The 22912-nt window shown below is 38.3% G+C and overlaps 1 protein-coding gene across 3 annotated transcripts in view; it reads right to left on the minus strand.

Annotated features, from left to right (window-relative positions):
• Positions 1-22048, minus strand: part of DMXL1 (Dmx like 1) — a 131287-nt gene extending 109239 nt beyond the window's left edge. For all 3 annotated transcript variants that reach the window (XM_082836305.1, XM_082836304.1, XM_082836306.1), the window contains exons 1-2: positions 21516-22048; positions 381-506 (exon numbers count right to left, since the gene is read on the minus strand). In XM_082836305.1, the coding sequence (XP_082692431.1) occupies positions 381-506; positions 21516-21602 (213 nt within the window). In that variant the 5' untranslated portion in view covers positions 21603-22048. The remainder of the gene's footprint in view (positions 1-380; positions 507-21515) is intronic.
• Positions 22049-22912: the final 864 nt, after the last annotated feature.

Genomic DNA, 22912 nt, shown 5'->3' on the forward strand with positions numbered 1-22912 from the left:
TAACAACAATTTCTTTTCAGGGTTTATTTCTAAATAGACTGAAGTTTATTGTCATTCCTTTCCCTCAATCCAATCAATTTTTAAATAAGTAAGCTTTATACCTATTCTACAGGTAATATTACATTTGTTTGTCAATTCATGGAGAAAACTATGCTATATTTCAAGATTATATGAGAACAGAATTCCTGACAATCTCTAAGATACATCTGAGTCAGGAATTTTGTTCTCTAGAGTGCATCTTAGAGAGCCAAAGAAATCTGTAGCTACATTGTCTTGGAAACACAGCAAGTCTCTAATTCAATAGGAAATAGATACTTCAGAGACTATACTTACAAAAACCATATTCAAAACAAATCTCATATCACCACAAGCTTACAAACCTTGCCTTGTTGCATTGAACAATCTACACATCCTACTTGAATATTTCCATGTTTAGCTCCTGGGATTATTTGCAGTCTTTCAAAATCACTTCCCAGTATAACAATGTCACATCCAGAGGCATAAGCCTAAAAACAAAGAAAAAAATGAACAAAGTAAAATAAAAATGATAAAATTGTCAAGAAAATATTTATCATGTATAACACTGGCATTAAATATTAACAGACTAATTTTAAATATTTTAAAAAATCTTTATTATTTGAGAATATTCCCCTTACCTCCCATATATAGTCCCATCAGTCAGTCCTTTCTGCAAAATATATACCAATTCCTTTCACTTTTTCCATCTCCACTGAATGCTACTGCCCTTATCTAAACTACCATAATCCCTCTCCTGCATTATTGTTTATACTCTTGACTGCTTCCATTCTTGCTTCCCTCTAATTCCTTTCCACACACAGACAAGAGTGATCTTTTAAAAATGTTTATTACACCAAGTAATTTTCCCTTCAATAGTTTCCTCATCGCACTTGGAATAAAATCTCAACTTCTTATCAATGTCAATGCCCTAAATGATTGTCCTAATTCCCCAAATCCATCTCAAGCTACTCTTTCATTCCCTCAATTGGCTCCTGCCCTTACATTGCCCTTCTTTCTGTTTCTTGGGTGTAACAATCTTTTTTCACCTCAAGGTGGTTTACCTTCCTTCTATCTGCCTGGTCTTTGTCTAACTAGCTTCTTTTCAACATTCATGTCTCAGTTCCTGAATATACTCATATTGATCAATATTCTTCCCCCCTCCCCTAATTACTTTCCATCACACTACTCTTTTTCTTCTTCATAGCATATACCACAATTTGTAAATATCTTGCTTGTTATCCATTTCCATTACTACAAGTTAAGGTCCAAGACGAAAAAGTAGGGTTCAAGTTTATCTTGTTCTCTGCTCTTAGATCACAGGAGTTTCTTCCATTTAAGAGTACGTGGCTGTCGTCCTAGAATTTACATGCAGCATAATTCTGAAAATAAAATATCTATCACAAACTGCTTTCCATCCTAAGTTCTTAAAATTTTAGTAATTCTTTACTTTCTCATCACTTTTGCACATATACATACACCTTACTTAATGTAAAAAATATTATACTTAATATATACTTCATGACCATAATTCCTACCAAAGCCAAAATGGTTCTGTACAAGCTACCAAAAAATATTAGAAAAGGGACTTGAAAGAACATACAAATAAATCTGCTCACATTATCAACAAGAAAATGAGGCCTAAATTGGCCGACAACTTCTTAGTGGCAGAGTGGGCTTGAGAACTCTGATCTCTTGATTTTTGATCTAGTGCTATTTTGATGTCAGAACAGGAACTTCCCTAGTTAAGCATGCTTGTCTGGAATTTTCCTAAAAGGAATTAGGGGAAATCAAGTCTGTTTCTACTAGTGCCACACAGTGGAAAAAACTGGCTCAGTAAACAAACAAAAAACCTCATGATGGTCTGCTCACCTAGGTGTAAATATCCACAATAGGATCATAAGGCTTGTCACAAGACTAACAGCCAGAATAAATTCCAAAAACTAATTTATGAAAAATGTCATTAACAATACTCTAAAATACCTTAATATTTTAGAAACTGATTTTCTCCTGAATATTATATTTTGATAAAATACTGATTGTCACTGTTTACCAAAATACTGTATTAAATTTGGAATGTTTACAATGTAGATTTCCTCCTCACTAAACAAAATTTTTTCAGTTTCCATTAACTAGAATATATATATTTTAAAATGTGTTCATAACTTTGCCTTCTATTTGTTTACCTGCAATTATATATCTACTTACAGATATTGTGTTGCACCTATTTTTGTCAATCAGGACTCTAAGTTTTCCTGAATTAAGTCTACATGAATCCTGAAGTACCTCACAAAATTACTGTTTAATTCAACAAGTATTAAACATTTATAAACTTGATAAATGCAAAGTTACCTCAGAAATAAACATCTATCCCTATAGAAAGATGCCAACTTATAATACAAATAAACCTTGATCATTCAAAGACTTATCCAGTTCTGGATTACCCTTGTTCTTTTGCTGCTGCTATTATACTATCACTGCCTGTCAGTTAATTTTTCCTTAGTGACGGCACTAGAAGGTGCAAAGCTATCTATCCCTAGTTTTGGCAAACTTTAAATTGAATAAAAATTATTGATCTTCATCTGGAATATCTCTGTCATTTAGTCCTCACTTTCTTCTTTCAGAGTTATAACTAACGGATGGCAATAAACTGGTAAATGGGGAAAAAACAAAAAACAAATATAACGAACTGCAGTTTACACTTCATCAGTTGACTATTATCCTTGGGGCTTATAATAAAAACAACTTCTGGTTTTCTTGACTACAGAATTTTAATTTTTATAGTTTATTTGACTAATTAAATATAAAATGCATTAGAGACTCAAACTCTATTTGTGTTTTGTTCCATTTCTTAATCATTTTCAAGAATGTGTAAACATCTCCTTAAAAATCCTGCTGTGCACAGAATACTGGTTGAATAAACTGTGGTACATAGCCACGATGGAGTATTAAACAGCTATAAAAAGAATGAGGAAGAAATCTATGAACTGACTTGGAGTGATTTCTAGGGGATATTATAAAGTGAAAAAAAAAAGTAGAAAAGAGCATATATGGCAATTTTTTGTGTGTAAGGAACAAGGAAAATAAAACACATGTACCTGGCTTGCTACAAAAAGGAACAAAGGGAGAATAAAACTAGGGAAAAATGAAGTTGGATACCTACAAAAGGGAAGAAGATGAAGTGGAAGCAAAGAATAACACTTCTGAGTATAACTTTTTATATACTCACGACTTCTTTTTAAAATTGAAGTATAACTGACCTACAGCACTCTGTTAGTTCCAGGTGCACAACTCCGTGATTCTACATTTCCATACATTATAAAGTGATCATCATTAAGTCTAGTTATTATGTGTCACCATACAAAGGTATTACAGTATTATTGACTATATTCCCCATGCTGTATATTTAATGCCCATGACTCATTTATTTTGTAACTGGAAGTTTCTATTTCTTAATCTCCCTTACCTATTTCACTTATCACTCCCACCTCCCCCTTCCCTCCGCTCTGGCAACCACATTTGTCCCCTGTATCTATGAGTCTGTTACCGTTCTGCTGTTTGTTCATTTGTTTTGTTTTTTAGATTCCACATATAAGTGAAATCATACGGTATTTGTCTTTGTCTGACTTACTTCACTTAGCATAATACCCTCCAAGTCCACACATATTGTCACAAATGGCAAGATTCCATTCTTTTTTTATGGCTGAGTAATATTCTACTGTGTGTGTATACATGTATATACACACACACACACACACACACACACCTTTATCCATTCATCTACCAGTGGACACTAGTTATGACTTTTGAAACACGTTAACATCATACATATTCAAAAAACTGATTTAAATCAATCAGAATGGGGGGGAGGTGAAACAAAGGAACTAAGTACATTTCAAACAAATACTATATCTACACTGAAAGAAAGAAGGCAGGAAGGAACTAAGTAACTTATGAACACAGAATTTGACTATACGTTTGCAGCCTTGGAGAGTGAGAAGGAAAAAACTAGTCTTCCTCCCGTGTTTCTCCTTTGCTCTCACATTATTACCACATTCACAACACTTCTGACAACAGATATGGGGGGGGGGGGTTTTAACCACACCAAGCAAGCAATTATGTGACACCAACTGAGTATCCTACAATTTAACTCAGTCCTGACACTATCTGCCTGGAGATAGCATCAGATCCCACAAGTTAAGGGCTCAGCCTTAACTGAGACTGCCCTCCACTTCAGATGCTAATCACAAATAGTAGGTCCTCAGATTACCCACAACTTCTGTCCCAGTCAAAGGTTCCCATGACCTCTTCCCCCTTGGATTTATTTGCTAAAACAGTGCGAAGAACTCAGGGAAACACTTATGCTTACCAGTGTGATAAAGGATACAAATAAACAGTCAGAAAAAGAGATGGGGGCGGGGAGGGGGGCACTTTTTTGTGCTTTCCTCTATCTTTCATTCACTGTAGTCATCTGAGCCTATTTTTTCTTCTTGACAGGGCCAAATGCTAAGTGCTTTTCACTGGTATCCCATTTAATCCTCACAACAAATCCTGTGAGATATTTACTATAATCAATCCATTTTACTGATAAGGAAACTCGAACTTAGATTGAGTAATTGGCTCAAGTCTCAGAGCTAGTATCAGACACAAATGAGACTGAAAGCAAGTTATAACTAATGGGAAAGAACATGCTCTTACTCCTTCTGCTATGCTGCCATACAATGCCTTATAAATAAACATGATGTGAATTTAATAACTGTCCCCTAATTTCTTCCTATAATTAAAAATGACTTCTTTGGATGTAAAGCAACCAGAATTCCCATAACTGCTGATACGAATGTAAAATAAAATGGTCCCACTACTTTGGAAAGGTAAACACAGGCACACTCAATGATCCAGCAATTCTACCTCTAAGTTTATACCCAACAGAAATGTGTCTATATGTACACTGAGAGACATGTACAAGAACATTCATAGCTATTCGTAAAAGCTCCAAAGTAGAACCAACTCAAACATATAATAGAATGCATAAATAAACTGTAGTATATATATTTTAAATGGATAGCCACCAAGGACCTACTGTATAGCACAGGGAACTCTGCTCAATATTCTGTAACAACCTAATTGGGAGAACAATTTGAAAAAAAATAGATACTTATAACTGAATCACTTTGTTGTACACCTGAAACTAACACAACATTGTTAATCAACTGTACTCCAATGTAAAATAAAAAGTTTAAAAAAAAACTGCAGTATAATCATACAATGGAATACTATAAAGCAATGGTTCTCAAACTCTCTGGTTTCAGTAATCCTTTGTACACTTAAGAAAATACTGAGGATAACCACCCTAGCTTCTCCCTCCCCAAGAGCTTTAGTTTGTGTGGGTTATCACTATCAATATTTACTCTTTTAGAAAACTGAGAAAATATAATACACTAATTGATAAGGTAATCAAAACTTCCCAACAAATAAAAGCCCAGGACCAGTTGGCTTTACCAGTGAATTCTACCAAACATTTAAAGAATAATTAACACCAATCCTTGTCAAACCCTTCCAAAAAACTGAAGAGGCCATTTAACAAGGTCAACATTACCATTATACCAAAGCTACACAAGGCACTATAAGAAAAGAAAATTACAGGCCAATTTCCCTGATGAATATAGATGCAAAAATCTTGAACAAAATACTAGCAAACTGATTTCAAGAGCACATTAAAAAGATCTTATACCATAATCAAGTGGGATTTACCCCTGGGATGCAAGGATGGTTCCATAAAGGCCATATATGACAAGCTTATAGCTAATATACTCAATGATAAAAAGCTAAAAGCTTTCCTCTAAGATCAGGAAAAAGACAAGGATGCACACACTCCCACCAATTCTATTCAACATAATATTGGAAGTCCTAGCCAGAGCAATTAGGCAAGAAAAAGAAATAAAAGGCATTCGAATCAGAAAGGAAGATGTAAAATTGTCTGTTTGCAGAAGACAAGATATTACATATAGAAACCCTAAAGATTCCACCAAAAAACTGTTAGAACTAAGAAATGAACTCAGCAAAACTGCAGAATACAAAATCAACATACAAAAATCAACTGCATTTCTTTATGTTAACAATAAACTATTCAAAAAAGAAATTAAGAAAATCCAATTTACAATAGCATCAAAAAGAATAAAATACTTAAGAGTAAATGTAACCAAGGTGAAAAGTCTTCTACACAGAAAACTGTAAGACATTGATTAAAGAAGCTGACAACACAAATAAATGAAAAGACATCTTCTGTTCTTGGACTGGAAGAATTAATATTGTTGAAATGTCCATACTACACAAAACCATCTATAGATTCAATGTAATCTCTATCAATATTCCAGTGGCATTTTTCACATAGGGAAAAAAAAAATCCTAAAATTCACATGGAACCACAGAAGACCCCAAATAGCCAAAGCAATCTTAAAGAAAAACTAAGCTGGAACCATCACATTTCCTTATTTCAAACCATGTTGCAAAGCTATAAATATCAAAACAGTATGGTGAAGGCGGAAGATGGCGCAAGAGTAAGACGCGGAGATCACCTTCCTCCCCACAGATACACCAGAAATACATCTACACGTGGAACAGCTCCTACAGAACACCTGCTGAAGGCTGGCAGAAGACCTCAGACCTCCCAAAAGGCAAGAAACTCCCCACATACCTGGGTAGGGCAAAAGAAAAAAAGAAAAAACAGAGACAAAAGAATAGGGACGGCACCTGCACTAGTGGGAGGGAGCTGTGAAGGAGGAAAAGTTTCCACACACTAGGAAGCCCCTTCGCGGGCGGAGACTGCGGGAGGCGGAGGGGGAGCTTCGAAGCCGCGGAGGAGTGCACAGCAACGGGTGCGGAGGGCAAAGCGGGGAGATTCCCGCACAGAGGATCGGTGCCGACCGGCACTCACCAGCCCGAGCGGTTTGTCTGCTCACCCGCCGGGGCGGGCGGGGCTGCGAGCTGAGGCTCTGAGGCTCGGGTTTCGGTTTCGGACGGAGCGCAGGGAGAGGACTGGGGTTGGCGCTTGAACAAAGCCTGAAGGGGTTAGTGCACCACAGCTAGCCGGGAGGGAGTCCGGGGAAAAGTCTGCACCTGCCGAAGACGCAGGAGACTTTTCCTTCCCTCTTTGTTTCCTGGGGCGTGAGGAGAGGGGTTTAAGAACGCTGCTTAAAGGAACTCCAGAGATGGGCGCGAGCCGCGGCTAAAAGCGCGAACCCCAGAGACGAGCGCGAGCCGCAGCTGAAAGCGCGGACCCCAGAGACGGGCGCGAGCCGCGGCTGAAAGCGCGGAATCCAGAGACGGGCGCGAGCCGCGGCTGAAAGCGCGGAATCCAGAGACGGGCGCGAGCCGCGGCTGAAAGCGCGGAATCCAGAGACGGGCGCAAACCGCGGCTAAAAGCGCGAACCCCAGAGGCGGGCGGGAGACGTTAAAGCTGCTGCTGCCGCCACCAAGGGGCCTGTGTGCGAGCACAGGTCACTCTCCACACCCCTCTTCCGCGGAGCCTGTGCAGCCCGCCACTGCCAGGTTCCCGGGATCCAGGGACAACTTCCCCGGGAGAACGCACAGCGCGCCTCAGGCTGGTGCAAAGTCACGCCGGCCTTTGCCACCGCAGGCCCGCCCCGCACTCTGTGCCCCTCCGTCCCCGCCGGCCTGAGTGCGCCAGAGCCCCCAATCAGCGGCTCTTTTAACCCCATCCTGTCTGAGCAAAAAACAGACGCCCTCCAGCGACCTACACGCAGTGGCAGGGCCAAATCCAAAGCTGAGCCCTGGGAGCTGTGAGAACAAAGAAGAGAAAGGGAAATCTCTCCCAGCAGCCTCAGAAGCAGCGGATTAAAGCTCCACAATCAACTTGATGTACCTGCATCTGTGGAATACATGAATAGACAACCAATCATCCCAAATTAAGGAAGTGGACTTTAGGAGCAAGATCTATGATTTTTTCCCTTTTCCTCTTTTTGTGACTGTGTATGTGTATGCTTCTGTGTGAGATCTTGTCTGTATAGTCTTGCTTCCACCATTTGTCCTAGGGTTCTATCCATCCATGGTTTTTTCTTAAAATTTTTTTCTTAATAATCAATTTTAATTTTAATAACGTTATCATACTTTACCTTCGTCCTTTCTTTCTTTCTTTCTTTCTTTCCTTCCTTCCCTCCTTTAGAAAACGAATCATCCCAAATTGAGGAGGTGGTCTCTGACGGCAAGATTTATGATTTTTCCCCCTTTACCTCTTTTAGTGAGGGTGTATGTGTATGCTTCTGTGTAAGATTTTGTCAGTATAGCTTTGCTTCCAACATTTGTCCTAAGGTTCTATCCGTCCCTTTTTTTTTCCTAAATAAGAATTTTTTAATTCAATAACTTTATTATACTTTATTTTATTTTTACTGTGTCTTCTTTCTTTCTTTTTTCCTTCTTTCCCTCCTTCCTTCCTCCCTCCCTCCCTCCCTCCTTTCTTTCCTTCTTGCCTTCTTTCCTTCTTTGCTTCTTTCTTTCTTTCTTCCTTCCTTCCTACCCTCCTTTCCTTCTTTCTTTCCTCATACTTCTACTAATTCCGTCTACTTTTTCTCCCTTTTATCCTGAGCCGTGTGGATGAAAAGCTCTTGGTGCTCCAGCCAGGAGACAGGGCTCTGCCTCTGAGGTAGGAGAGCCAACTTCAGGACACTGGTCAACAAGAGACCTGCCAGCTCCACATAATATCAAACGGCGAAAATCTCCCAGAGACCTCCATCTTAACACCAGCACCCAGCTTCACTCAACGACCAGCAAGCCACAGTGCTGGAAAACCTATGCCAAACAACTAGCAAAAGAGGAACACAACCCCACCCATTAGCAGAGAGGCTGCCTAAAATCATAATAAGGCCACAGACACCCCAAAACACACCACCAGACGTGAACCTGCCCACTAGAGCGACAAGATCCAGCCTCATCCATCACAACACAGGCACTAGTCCCCTCCACCAGGAAGCCTACACAACCCACTGAACCAACCTTAGCCACTGGAGACAGACATCAAAAACAGGAGGAACTACGAACCTGCAGCCTGCAAAAGGGAGACCCCAAACACAGTAAGATAACCAAAATGAGAAGACAGAAAAACACACAGCAGATAAAGGAGCAAGATAAAAATGCACCAGACCTAACAAATGAAGAGGAGATAGGCAGTCTACCTGAAAAAGAATTCAGAATAATGATAGTAAGGTTGATCCCAAATCTTGGAGATAGAATGGACAATAGAATGGACAAAATGCAAGAATCAGTTACCAAGGACCTAGAAGAACTAAAGATGAAACAAGCAACGATGAACAACACAATAAATGAAATTAAAAGTACTCTAGATGGGATCAATAGCAGAATAACTGAGGCAGAAGAACGGATAAGTGACCTGGAAGATAAAATAGTGGAAATAACTACTGCAGAGCAGAATAAAGAAAAAAGAATGAAGAGAACTGAGGACAGTCTCAGAGACCTCTGGGACAACATTAAATGCACCAACATTCAAATTATAGGGGTTCCAGAAGAAGAGAAAAAGAAAGGGACTGAGAAAATATTTAAAGAGATTATAGTTGAAAACTTCCATAATATGGGAAAGGAAATAGTTAATCAAGTCCAGGAAGCACAGAGAGTCCCATACAGGATAAATACAAGGAGAAATACGCCAAGACACATATTAATCAAACTGTCAAAAATTAAATACAAAGAAAGCATATTAAAAGCAGCAAGGGAAAAACAACAAATAACACATAAGGGAATCCCCATAAGGTTAACTGCTGATCTCTCAGCAGAAACCCTACAAGCCAGAAGGGAGTGGCAGGACATACTGAAAGTGATGAAGGAGAAAAACCTGCAGCCAAGACTACTCTACCCAGCAAGGATCTCATTCAGATTTGATGGAGAAATTAAAACCTTTACAGACAAGCAAAAGCTGAGAGAGTTCAGCACCACCAAACCAGCTTTACAACAAATGCTAAAGGATCTTCTCTAGGCAAGAAACACAAGAGAAGGAAAAGACCTATAATAACAAACCCAAAACAATTTAGAAAATGGGAATAGGAACATACATATCGATAATTACCTTAAATGTAAATGGACTAAATGCTCCCACCAAAGACACAGATTAGCTGAATGGATACAAAAACGAGACCCTTATATATGCTGTCTACAAGAGACCCACTTCAGACCTAGAGACACATACAGACTGAAAGTAAGGGGATGGAAAAAGATATTCCATGCAAATGGAAACCAAAAGAAAGCTGGAGTAGCAATTCTCATATCAGACAAAATAGACTTTAAAATAAGGACTATTAAGAGAGACAAAGAAGGACACTACATAATGATCAAGGGATCGATCCAAGAAGAAGATATAACAATTGTAAATATTTATGCACCCAACATAGGAGCACCTCAATACATAAGGCAAATACTAACAGCCATAAAAGGGGAAATCGACAGTAACACATTCATAGTAGGGGACTTAAACACCCCACTTTCACCCATGGACAGATCATCCAAAATGAAAATAAATAAGGAAACACAAGCTTTAAATGATACATTAAACAAGATGGACTTAATTGATATTTATAGGACACTCCATCCAAAAACAACAGAATACACATTTTTCTCAAGTGCTCATGGAACATTCTCCAGGATAGATCATATCTTAGGTCACAAATCAAGCCTTGGTAAATTTAAGAAAATTGAAATTGTATCAAGTATCTTTTCTGACCACAACGCCATGAGACTAGATATCAATTACAGGAAAAGATCTGTAAAAAATACAAACACATGGAGGCTAAACAATACACTACTTAATAATGAAGTGATCACTGAAGAAATCAAAGAGGAAATCAAAAATAGCTAGAAACAAATGACAAATGGAGACACAACGACCCAAAACCTGTGGGATGCAGCAAAAGCAGTTCTAAGGGGGAAGTTTATAGCAATACAAGCCCACCTTAAGAAGCAGGAAACATTTCGAATAAACAACCTAACCTTGCACCTCAAGCAATTAGAGAAAGAAGAACAAAAACACCCCAAAGCTAGCAGAAGGAAAGAAATCATAAAAATCAGATCAGAAATAAATGAAAAAGAAATGAAGGAAACAATAGCAAAGATCAATAAAACTAAAAGCTGCTTCTTTGAGAAGATAAACAAAATAGATAAACCACTAGCCAGACTCATCAAGAAAAAAGGGAGAAGACTCAAATCAATAGAATTAGAAATGAAAAAGGAGAGGTAACAACTGACACTGCAGAAATAAAAGAGATCATGAGAGATTACTACAAGCAACTCTATGCCAATAAAATGGACAATCTGGAAGAAATGGACAAATTCTTAGAAAGGCACAACCTGCCAAGACTGAATCATGAAGAAATAGAAAATACGAACAGACCAATCACAAGCACTGAAATTGAAACTGTGATTAAAAATCTTCCAACAAACAAAAGCCCAGGACCAGATGGCTTCACAGGCGAATTCTATCGAACATTTAGAGAAGAGCTAACACCTATCCTTCTCAAAGTCTTCCAAAATATAGCAGAGGGAGGAACACTCCCAAACTCCTTCTACGTGGCCACCATCACCTTGATACCAAAACCAGACAAGGATGTCACAAAGAAAGAAAACTACAGGCCAATATCACTGATGAACATAGATGCAAAAATCCTCAACAATATACTAGCAAACAGAATCCAACAGCACATGAAAAGGATCATACACCATGATCAAGTGGGGTTTATTCCAGGAATGCAAGGATTCTTCAATATACGCAAATCTATCAATGTGATAAACCATATTAACAAATTGAAGGAGAAAAACCATATGATCATCTCAATAGATGCAGAGAAAGCTTTTGAAAAAATTCAACACCCATTTATGATAAAAACCCTGCAGCAAGTAGGCATAGAGGGAACTTTCCTCAACATAATAAAGGCCATATATGACAAGCCCACAGCAAACATCATCCTCAATGGTGTAAAACTGAAAGCATTTCCACTAAGATCAGGAACAAGACAAGGTTGCCCACTCTCACCACTCTTATTCAACATAGTTTTGGAAGTTTTAGCCACAGCAATCAGAGAAGAAAAGGAAATAAAAGGAATCCAAATCGGAAAAGAAGAAGTAAAGCTGTCACTGTTTGCAGATGACATGATCCTATACATAGAGAACCCTAAAGATGCTACCAGAAAACTACTAGAGCTAATCAATGAATTTGGTAAAGTGGCAGGATACAAAATTAATGCACAGAAATCTCTGGCATTCCTATACACTAATGATGAAAAATCTGAAAGTGAAATCAAGAAAACAGTCCCATTTACCATTGCAACAAAAAGAATAAAATATCTAGGAATAAACCTACCTAAGGAAACAAAAGACCTGTATGCAGAAAATTATAAGACACTGATGAAAGAAATTAAAGATGATACAAATAGATGGAGAGATATACCATGTTCTTGGATTGGAAGAATCAACATTGTGAAAATGACTCTACTACCCAAAGCAATCTATAGATTCAATGCAATCCCTATCAAACTACCACTGGCATTTTTCACAGAACTAGAACAAAAAATTTTGCAATTTGTATGGAAACACAAAAGACCCCGAATAGCCAAAGCAATCTTGAGAACGAAAGAAGGAACTGGAGGAATCAGGCTCCCTGACTTCAGACTATACTACAAAGCTACAGTTATCAAGACGGTATGGTACTGGCACAAAAACAGAAAGATAGATCAATGGAACAGGATAGAAAGCCCAGAGATAAACCCATGCACATATGGACACCTTATCTTTGATAAAGATGGCAGGAATGTACAGTGGAGAAAGGACAGCCTCTTCAATAACTGGTGCTGGGAAAACTGGACAGGTACATGTAAAAGTATGAGATTAGATCACTCCCTAACACCATACACAAAAATAAGCTCAAAATGGATTAAAGACCTAAATGTAAGGCCAGAAACTATCAAACTCTTAGAGGAAAACATAGGCAGAACACTCTATGACATAAATCACAGCAAGATCCTTTCTGACCCACCTCCTAGAGTAATGGAAATAAAAACAAAAATAAACAAATGGGACCTAATGAAACTTCAAAGCTTTTGCACAGCAAAGGAAACCATAAACAAGACCAAAAGACAACCCTCAGGATGGGAGAAAATATTTGCAAATGAAGCAACCGACAAAGGATTAATCTCCAAAATTTACAAGCAGCTCATGCAGCTCAATAACAAGAAAACAAACAACCCAATCCAAAAATGGGCAGAAGACCTAAATAGACATTTCTCCAAAGAAGATATACAGACTTCCAACAAACACATGAAAGAATGCTCAACATCATTAATCATTAGAGAAATGCAAATCAAAACTACTATGAGATATCATCTCATACCAGTCAGAATGGCCATCATCAAAAAATCTAGAAACAATAAGTGCTGGAGAGGGTGTGGAGAAAAGGGAACACTCTTGCACTGCTGGTGGGAATGTGAACTGGTATAGCCATTATGGAGAACAGTATGGAGGTTCCTTAAAAAACTACAAATAGAACTACCATATGACCCAGCAATCCCACTACTGGGCATATACCCTGAGAAAACCGAAATTCAAAAAGAGTCATGTACCAAAATGTTCATTGCTTCTCTATTTACAATAGCCCGGAGACGGAAACAACCTAAGTGCCCATCATCGGATGAATGGATAAAGAAGATGTGGCACATATATACAGTGGAATATTACTCAGCCATAAAAAGAAACGAAATTGAGCTATTTGTAATGAGGTGGATAGACCTAGAGTCTGTCATACAGAGTGAAGTAAGTCAGAAAGAAAAAGACAAATACCGTATGCTAACACATATATATGGAATTTAAGAAAAAAAAAATGTCATGAAGAACCTAGGGGTAAGGCAGGAATAAAGACGCAGACCTCCTAGAGAACGGACTTGAGGTTATGGGGAGGGGGAAGGGTGAGCTGTGACAGGGCGAGAGAGAGTCATGGACATATACACACTAACAAACGTAGTAAGGTAGATAGCTAGTGGGAAGCAGCCGCATGGCACAGGGATATTGGCTCGGTGCTTTGTGACAGCCTGGAGGGGTGGGATAGGGAGGGTGGGAGGGAGGGAGACGCAAGAGGGAAGAGATATGGGAACATATGTATATGTATAACTGATTCACTTTGTTATAAAGCAGAAACTAACACACCGTTGTAAAGCAATTGTACCCCAATAAAGATGTTAAAAAAAAAAAAAAACAGTATGGTATTGGCATAAAAACAGACACATGGCCAAAGGAACAGAACCATGAGCCCAGACATAACCCACACATATATGGTCAACTAATCTTTGACAAAGGTGCCAAGAATATACAACAGAGAAAAGACAGTTTCTTCCATAAATTGATGCTGGGAAAACTGTACATCCACATACAAAAGAATAAAATCGGACCCTTGTCTTACATCACACGCAGAAATCAACTCAAAAATGGATTAAAAACTTAAACCTAAAACCACAAAACTCCTAGAAGAAAACATAGGGGAAAAGGCCCTTGACAATTAGTGATGATTTTTTGGACACCAAAAGCACAAGCAACAAAAGCAGTAATAAATAAGTAAGACTACATTAAACTGAAAAGCTTCTGCACAGCAAAAGAAACCACCAACAAAATGAAAAGGCCACCTAAAAATGGGAGAAAATATTTGCAAACCTTATCTGATAAAAAGTTAATATCTAGGGCTTCCCTGGTGGTGCAGTGGTTGAGAGTCTGCCTGCCGATGCAGGGGACATGGGTTCGTGCCCCGGTCCAGGAAGATCCCACATGCCGTGGAGCGGCTAGGCCCGTGAGCCATGCCTACTGAGCCTGCGCATTCAGAGCCTGTGCTCCGCAACGGGAGAGGCCACAACAGTGAGAGGCCTGCGTACCGCAAAAAAAAAAAAAAGTTAATACCTAAAATACATAAGGAACTCATATAACTCATTACCAGAAATGAACAATCCAATTAAAAATGGGCAGAAGACTTAGACATTTTTCCAAAGAAGATGTACAAATGGCCAACAGGTACATGAAGAGATGTTCAACATCACTACTCATCAGGGAAATGCCAATCAAAACTGGATGAGATATCACTTCATATCCATTAGGATGCTATCAACAAAAAGATAAAAGTGTTGGTGAAGATGTGAAGAAAGGGAATCTTTGTGCACTCTTGGTGTGAATGTAGATTGGCACAGTCACTGTAAAAAACAGTATGGAAGAGTCCTGAAAAAATTAAAAGCAGAACTACCATATATTCCACCAATCCAACTTCTAGGATTATATCCAAAGATGATGAAATCTCTGTAAGAGATATCTGCACTCCCATATTCATTTCAGCATTGTTCACAATAGCCAAGATATGGAAACAACCTAAGTGTCCATCAGTGAATGAATGGATAAAGAAAATATGTTTTACACACACACACACACACACACACACACACACACAAACACAGAAGAATATTATTCAGTCATAAAAAAGAAGAAAATTCTGCCACTTGTGACAACCTTGCGGGCATTATGCTAAGTCAGACAGAGAAAGACAAATAATGTATTCCACTTATATGTGGAATCTAAAAAGATCGTACTAATAGAAACATTGTACTAACAGAATAGAATGGTGGTTGCCAGGGGCTATGGATGGGGGAAATGGGAGATGTTGGTCAAAGGATACAAACTTTCAGTTATAAGATGAATAAGTTCTAGGGATCTAATGCACGGCATGGTGACTATAGTTAACAATATTGTATTGTACAGCTGCAAGTTGCTATTAGAATAAAGCTTTAATGTTCTCATCATAACAACAACAAAATGGTAATTATGTGAGTTAAAGGATATGTTAACTAACCTTATTGTGGTAAAGATTTCACACTATATATGTGTATCAAATCATCACACTGCACACCTTAAACTTACACAATTTTCATGTAAACTGTATGTCAATAAAGCTTGGGGGGAAAAAATAGAGAGATGAATCTGTACAGAAAATCCAAACTGGATATCATGCAAAAATCACTTGAAATAAACATATCTTCTTATGGATATTTTTAATATATTATTAAAATTAATTCAATCTCTAGAGTTTATACAACATGATGAGTTAATAAGCATGGAAATACACGAAAACAAACTTTAATTCAAAATGGGCTCTGCATCCAAAGTTCATAGCAGCACTATTTACAACAGCCAAGACATGGAAGCAACCTAAGTGTCCATCAACAGATGAATGGATAATGATGTGGTACATATATACAAAGGACTATTATTCAGACATGAAAAAGAATGAAATATTGCCATTTGCAGTGACATGAATGGACCTAGAGAATATCATACTAAGTGAAGTCATACAGAAAAAGACAAATATTGTATGATATTACTTATATGTGTAATCTAAAAAATAATACAAATGAATCCATATATAAAACAGAAACAGACTCACAGACATAGAAAACAAGCTTATGGTTACCAAAGGGAAAAGGGAGGGGGGCAAGTGATAAATTAGGAGTATGGAATTAACAGATACAAACTACTATACATAAAACAGATAAGCAACAGGATTTACTGTATAATACAGGGGACACTATTCTTGTAATAACCTATAATAGAACATAATCATATATATGTGTGTGTGTATACACACACACACACACACACACACACACACACACAATCTCCAAATCACTTTTCTGGACACCTGAAACCAACACAGTATTATGAATCAACTGTACTTCAATTTTAAAAGTCAATCAATGTAATTCATACATAAACAAAATAAAGAAGAAAAAATAAATAAAATGTGCTGTGTGTGATTTTAAAATAATCCATTTTTACTAAATTCTTAAATAAAAATAACCCATCTCCCTGGTTTTAAATAAAAACCTAAGATGTAATACTATACATAACATTCTAAACCAAAATCTAAAACTAGTTTTATAGATTTTTTCCAAAATAAATTGTTCTGAAAAATTCATTTCAAGGTGCCCTATTACTATCAAAACAAAAAGAACAGCACTGGTTCATCAAATAAATTGCCACACTACCTGAGCTTCGAAATTAATATGTATATATTGTAATTGGTACACTAGCTGCTTCTGTCAAAAGATCTGTAATCAGAATAACCTATTACTAAGCAATGAAAATTAAATTGAGAAACGAAAATCCTTTTATTAGGCATACATAATATTGGGTTTACTAACTTTGAGACTAAACAAGGTGCAAAGAAAGAACTGAGTTCATATGTGTGCTTTCAAGCATACAACTGAAACATGATTTTTAACTTTAAATTTGGCAGACAACCTTCTCCAATATTCAAAAATTACCCAAGGCTGTCACAGTCAGCATTCTAATTTGGAAATCCTGTGATTTCTGTACTTAGATTTCCTGTTTTCACTGTTTTGTTTTAACCAACCACACCAGGTAAATATCCCAAAGAATTTCTTCCTGGTATACTTCCTGGTTAAATGAGTTATGTTTGGCATGTTGTAATTAACATTATTCTCATTTTTTTAAACACAACATTAAGAATTCGTATTACTTCAATAATTTTAAAGGAACCTTAATACTATTTAAAACATAAAATTTTTAAATAGGCTAAATATGTAAAAAGAAGTCCAATTTGTACTCGTAATAGCATATGAGTACCACAAAAATCATTCTCTTTCTCCAGATACAAACAGTATCAAACTTTCCCCTCCTGTATCTCTCCATCCACAAACATTAACGTGCTTCTCCAAAATAAGAACCTCCTATAAAGGTTTCCCTACAGTGAACAAAACAAAAAGTTAAACTACTATTACAGAAAGAAGGAGAATGCTAATTCAGCCTCCATTTCTCTACCAACACCCGGATAGCTGCAGTCAGTCTTTTGACTTCTAATCTGGGTCCCCTTAGCTGGGAACACAGAGTTGTCTAATACAAAAGGGAGTCTGGAGTTATTACATGTTTGTTATCCCTCGTATAACAAAGGCATTTAAATTCCAAACTAGAGACAGCAAGTCCTAAATATTAACACAATCTGTCTCTTGGAAATTATCTCCCTTTCCATTTCAGTAAAAACACAATTTCAACACTAAGTATGGATAATCTATTGCATGCACAGAAACATTAGAAAATCCAGATTCTAACTAACTATGCCTGTTTTTAACTTATTATTTGTCGTTTACAAATAAAATTTTTATTCTAAAAACAAAAGTTGTCAACAGATTAGGACCAGGTTGCTCATATACTTTCACTCTAAAGACAGTATGAAATTAACAAGGGAAAAGGAGTGAGAGAAAAATTCATGTAAATAAAAATTAAAGAATTTTTGCTTCGGGTATCTGAAATCTCTCCTGGTTACTCACCTGATATTTATGGCAAAATGCGTAATAAATGACTTTGGAAAACAATTTTAAACTTTAATTGAAGTATTTTATTTGGACTCAAATCTAAATTATTAAAAATATTTTTTTAAAAACACAATTTTTAATTACATAGATAAGGCTTCTTTATCTATTAGTCATCAATTCAACCAGTATTTATTAAGCACTTTTTATGTGCTATGCATTATAATGAGTTTAGCCTTTATAATAACTGACATTTTCAAGGGTTTTACAGGTACTAAGCAATGAATTTAGCACTTTTTCATGTAACAACCCTATGAATAAGTTCTTCTTTAGCCCCACTTTACAGATAAGAAAAAAAAGAAATTCAAAGAATGTAAAAGAACTTGCCCATGGATACATAACTAACTATAAGGACTAGGTTGGAAATCGAATTCAGGTAATGACTCTACTATTAGGTGACACCAGTACTTCAATCACTGTTCCAGGCACTCACAATGAAACTGTGGAAGACATACACAAGGCAAGACAGGTCACTAATATAACGAAAGCGCAAATAAAGTGCTTTGAAAGTATAAGAGAAAAGGTCACTGCCTACTAGAAGCTTTCTTATTAAGAGAAAAGTCAAAATTGTTTGATGCCAGTTTAAGTAGTAAAAAAGTATCTAATACTTACATATACTAACTATATTAGTAATTTCATATTTTAAAGTCAAGAATCCATGAGAAATGGCACTCAATTTCATTTCAATTTAAAACCTGTCAGACTGTATTCAAAAAATGAGATCTCATCTCTTGTAATCTTTCAAAACAAGAACAAATAAGTTATCTGCAAACATGCAAAGAGATGAATTACGAATGTAAAGTCTGTCTTTAGAGAAGGCATAATGTAACAGGACAAACAAAGTAATTCTTCAAGTGGGCCTGCAAGAAGATTTCATGTCCCTAGCTCAAGTAAAACTGGAATTTGGAGAGAGTTTTTTAGTCTGCACATACCATCTACCATTAATGTTTGCTCTCTTTCTATGAAAAGAAAAAGAAGCCAAAATCAAAAGAGGTTAAAAACAAAATTCAAGGAGTAAACAACAGATTCTACATTTTAGCAAAGACAGTAATTTCAAGAGAGATAAATTTAAGATGTATATAGTGTCCAGTAGACCGAGGGCAAGAAACTTGGTTTATAATGGAATATCAATTTAATGTTAGAGAGTCAGGGATGGATTAGCTGCAAAGGAAAAAAGATGATTGTTAATAAACTATCACCAAAATTATAGAGACCTGGGATCTCTTTATACTAAATAACAACAAAATGTTTATTTTTACCTTATTTACTGGACTGATTCCTGAGATCTGGAAGAAATCTGCAGTAGGCTTGGTGGGAGATGATTAAAGCCTGGTCTATGGAAACAGACTTTAAAATTCAGTAGAACTGTGCAACAAGCTACATGATGGCGCAGGATAGTCTTATCTTTGGTACATTAACTCATTTCTCCTTTAACATAACAGAAGCATTCACCAAGATTTTATATACACTTAGAAGGATCATCTAGGTGTATAAATAGGCCATCATATTGTATATGCTTTGAAGTTCATATCACTGCTTACATAGATTCTGAATGCCTTCACAGAAAAAGTTGTTAGAATTTACATTGGAGGAAGCACTCATATAATTTTAGGAGATGACAGAGAATGTAATGTTACCATCCTATAATCTACCACTAGCAAAATCTTCTTAGGATGATCTTTATTTTCTAAATAGCAAGAGCAGTGAGCAATGTTCAACTGCAGGGAGACTATGGTTGCCCACTGAGACCCTCAGAGTTCATCCTCCTCTTGAGCACTGAAGCGAGGTCAACATTTAGAATTAGAATCTCTAAAACTGCTAGTGTCAAGTGCAAGTTAAGGTGTGTGTGAGTCACTCTACAGGGGAGGTACAGACTCTATTCAAAAGCAAAGTACTTGGTTGGCACAGATCTAAAAGCACAATTCAGGTATTAAATGCCTACACCATGTTAAATAATGACTACTTTTTTTTCCTATTATTTATTCCGACTGATAAAGATGACAAAAAAAAGTCAAAATCGTTTGAGAAGAAAATCTAGGGCATCTACTAAGATGTTTATTTTGTTTCACTTTTTTATGCAAAATTAAGTTTTAATCACAACTAAGAGATAGCTATTCAAGTTGTAGCAAAAATCATGAGCACTATACATATATTCAGATATAGGCTATCATGTGTAATACTGACTTATAGCTTGAAATTATTATAAAAACTATACTTAATTCTTTAAAAAAAAACCGCTATAGTTAAGGCAGAAAATGTCAATATACTGATAAACAGCAAAAGTTTGGGGCCCTCTTCCTTTCACTATCTGGGGAAAACAAATGAAAAACAAGACACTTTCATTTAAACTTTAACCTGGAATTACCACTACACATCAAAGAGGAATTTTACTGAGAAACAGTAATGCAACTGTTAGTAATTAATGTGAACAATCTAAAATAAATATAAGCCTCCCAGGACTACTAAACTGTTACATATGGAATTCAAAGGATGGCAGGAGTGAACCATTTACGAAAAATAGTTTTTTCTTTCCAAAGTTATTCCCAGTGAATTTAAAGAAAAATAAGTGAAAAGCACTGTTTTCACTCAGCGCTAGTTGTTGACAGCTACCTGTTTTTAAGACACCCATTCTTTTCAACTACAAAGACACTTGACCTAAACTTAGAGGAAGAAATGAAACCAATCCCAACTATTCCTCAACTTGACAATTAGAGCCTATGGAGTGGGGCAATAAAAAGCCCACATACACATTACACACCGACGATTCTCGGATAAACGATTTTAGTAAACCTCCCCAGCCCAAGGACGTCAGATTGAAAACTTTAAAAATCCTACAAAACATTCTAACTTCCGAGTTTAGCCTCTGTACATTAAATAACTCAATGACCGAAGCGTTACTGCCTCCTTCGTTCTCAAAGGCCAGGTACGCCGGCCCTAAGGAGCTGGGACCTCCGTAGGAGACGCCCCGCGAGGGCGACGAGGCTTTCTCGGCCTCTGCCCGTCACTCTGGGCCGAGCCCGGCTGACTCAGGGGCGCGGACTCGCCACGGGCGACGCGGGAGCCTCCCTCACTCACCGTGAAGCGCTGGTCGCCGACGCTGCCCACGGAGAAGCAGTGGTCGCCGGGGTTCACAGCCCCGGTCAGCACCTGGTGCAGGTTCATGTCGGCGTCTTAATCCAGCAACGGATGTCGCATCCGGCTCATGCCCGGGGTCAGCGGCCGCTTCCCTCCCTCTTTCCCTCACGGGCGGCGTCTGCTCTTGGGAGGAGACGGCGGCAGCGACAGGCGCCAGGAGCGGGAGCCGCTCAGCTGCGGCCCGCAGCTCATCCCGAGCCCGCGCAGGCGAGGCCCGGAGGGGGCGGACCGGCGAGCGGGCGGAGCGCCGCGCTCTTCCGCGCACCTGTCACAACCCGCGCGGGCCCAGGTGAAACTCGGGGTTGACCCAGCGGCTGCGACCCCGGGCCGACCCACCGGCCAGGAGGGACACGCCGTCCACAACACTTCCTCTGGGTTCTGGGTGGCTGGCCCGGACCGAACCCGAATGACGCTAGTAGCACCCGCTAGTCCTCTGCCCCCTAACCTGGCTTTTCCCTGCTCCGGTGCCGGCCACCCCCACTGGCCTCGGCGGCTCTCTACGCGTCGCTAGGTCCCTTTGGCGGAAATATCGCGAGATTCTCGCGGCGAAAAGGAACACTGCGGTAAACGATTTACTTTTTTACCACAGTGTGCAGAACGGCAAGTGGAAAACGCCTCTTAGAGTGAGATGTTGGCCAATCCAGAGATCCAGTCCACCTAAGGCTCCGCCCACTGCTGAGGACAGACCAATCTCTTTGAGGCTTGTGAGGGACGATGTGCGTTTGAATGTTGAACGTAAGGAACCTAGTAAAAACATAAAGAGCCTTGGAAGAGGTAAGGGTTGTCAAATTATGCTTTAGGTTGGGGCTTAATCTGACTGTTGGGCCAGAAAGCTTAAAAGGGAGAAGTGCATTATAAATGCAGTTGCGGTGTCTTCGGCCCCGGTAGAGACTACAAGTCCCAACAAGCACCGCTCCCCTAGGCGTCCCGCGAATACTCCAAGTGAATGTGAACCCTGCAGTGTCTCTGTCCCCGCGCAATGGTTACCTTGGCAGGACGCGCGTTTCCAGTTCGCTAAAAAGGAAAATTTTGAAAGGTTTAAACATTTGACAAGTACTAAAATGAAGGGTTTTCGCCAATGTTTAACTTAACATTCGTTTTGAAGTAGTGCTGATAACAGTACTGCAACAGCCCTGCGTTAAGCTGTTTTGGAAAAACCTAAGAATTCCAGAATGTTTAGTGTCACAGTCTCAACTGTGAGATTCGACTCTAATTGTATTTTAACACAAGTTTTGTATTATTATTGATAAACATCTCTTTATGTCTCCTCCCAGGTACCCTCTTAGGGACAAACTGTCCTGTATCCCAAGTGTCTAGCGCAGTGCGCTTTCCAACCT

This window comes from Leucopleurus acutus (genome assembly GCF_964270905.1).
Source record: "Leucopleurus acutus genome assembly, chromosome: 3".
Taxonomy (NCBI): domain Eukaryota; kingdom Metazoa; phylum Chordata; class Mammalia; order Artiodactyla; family Delphinidae; genus Leucopleurus; species Leucopleurus acutus.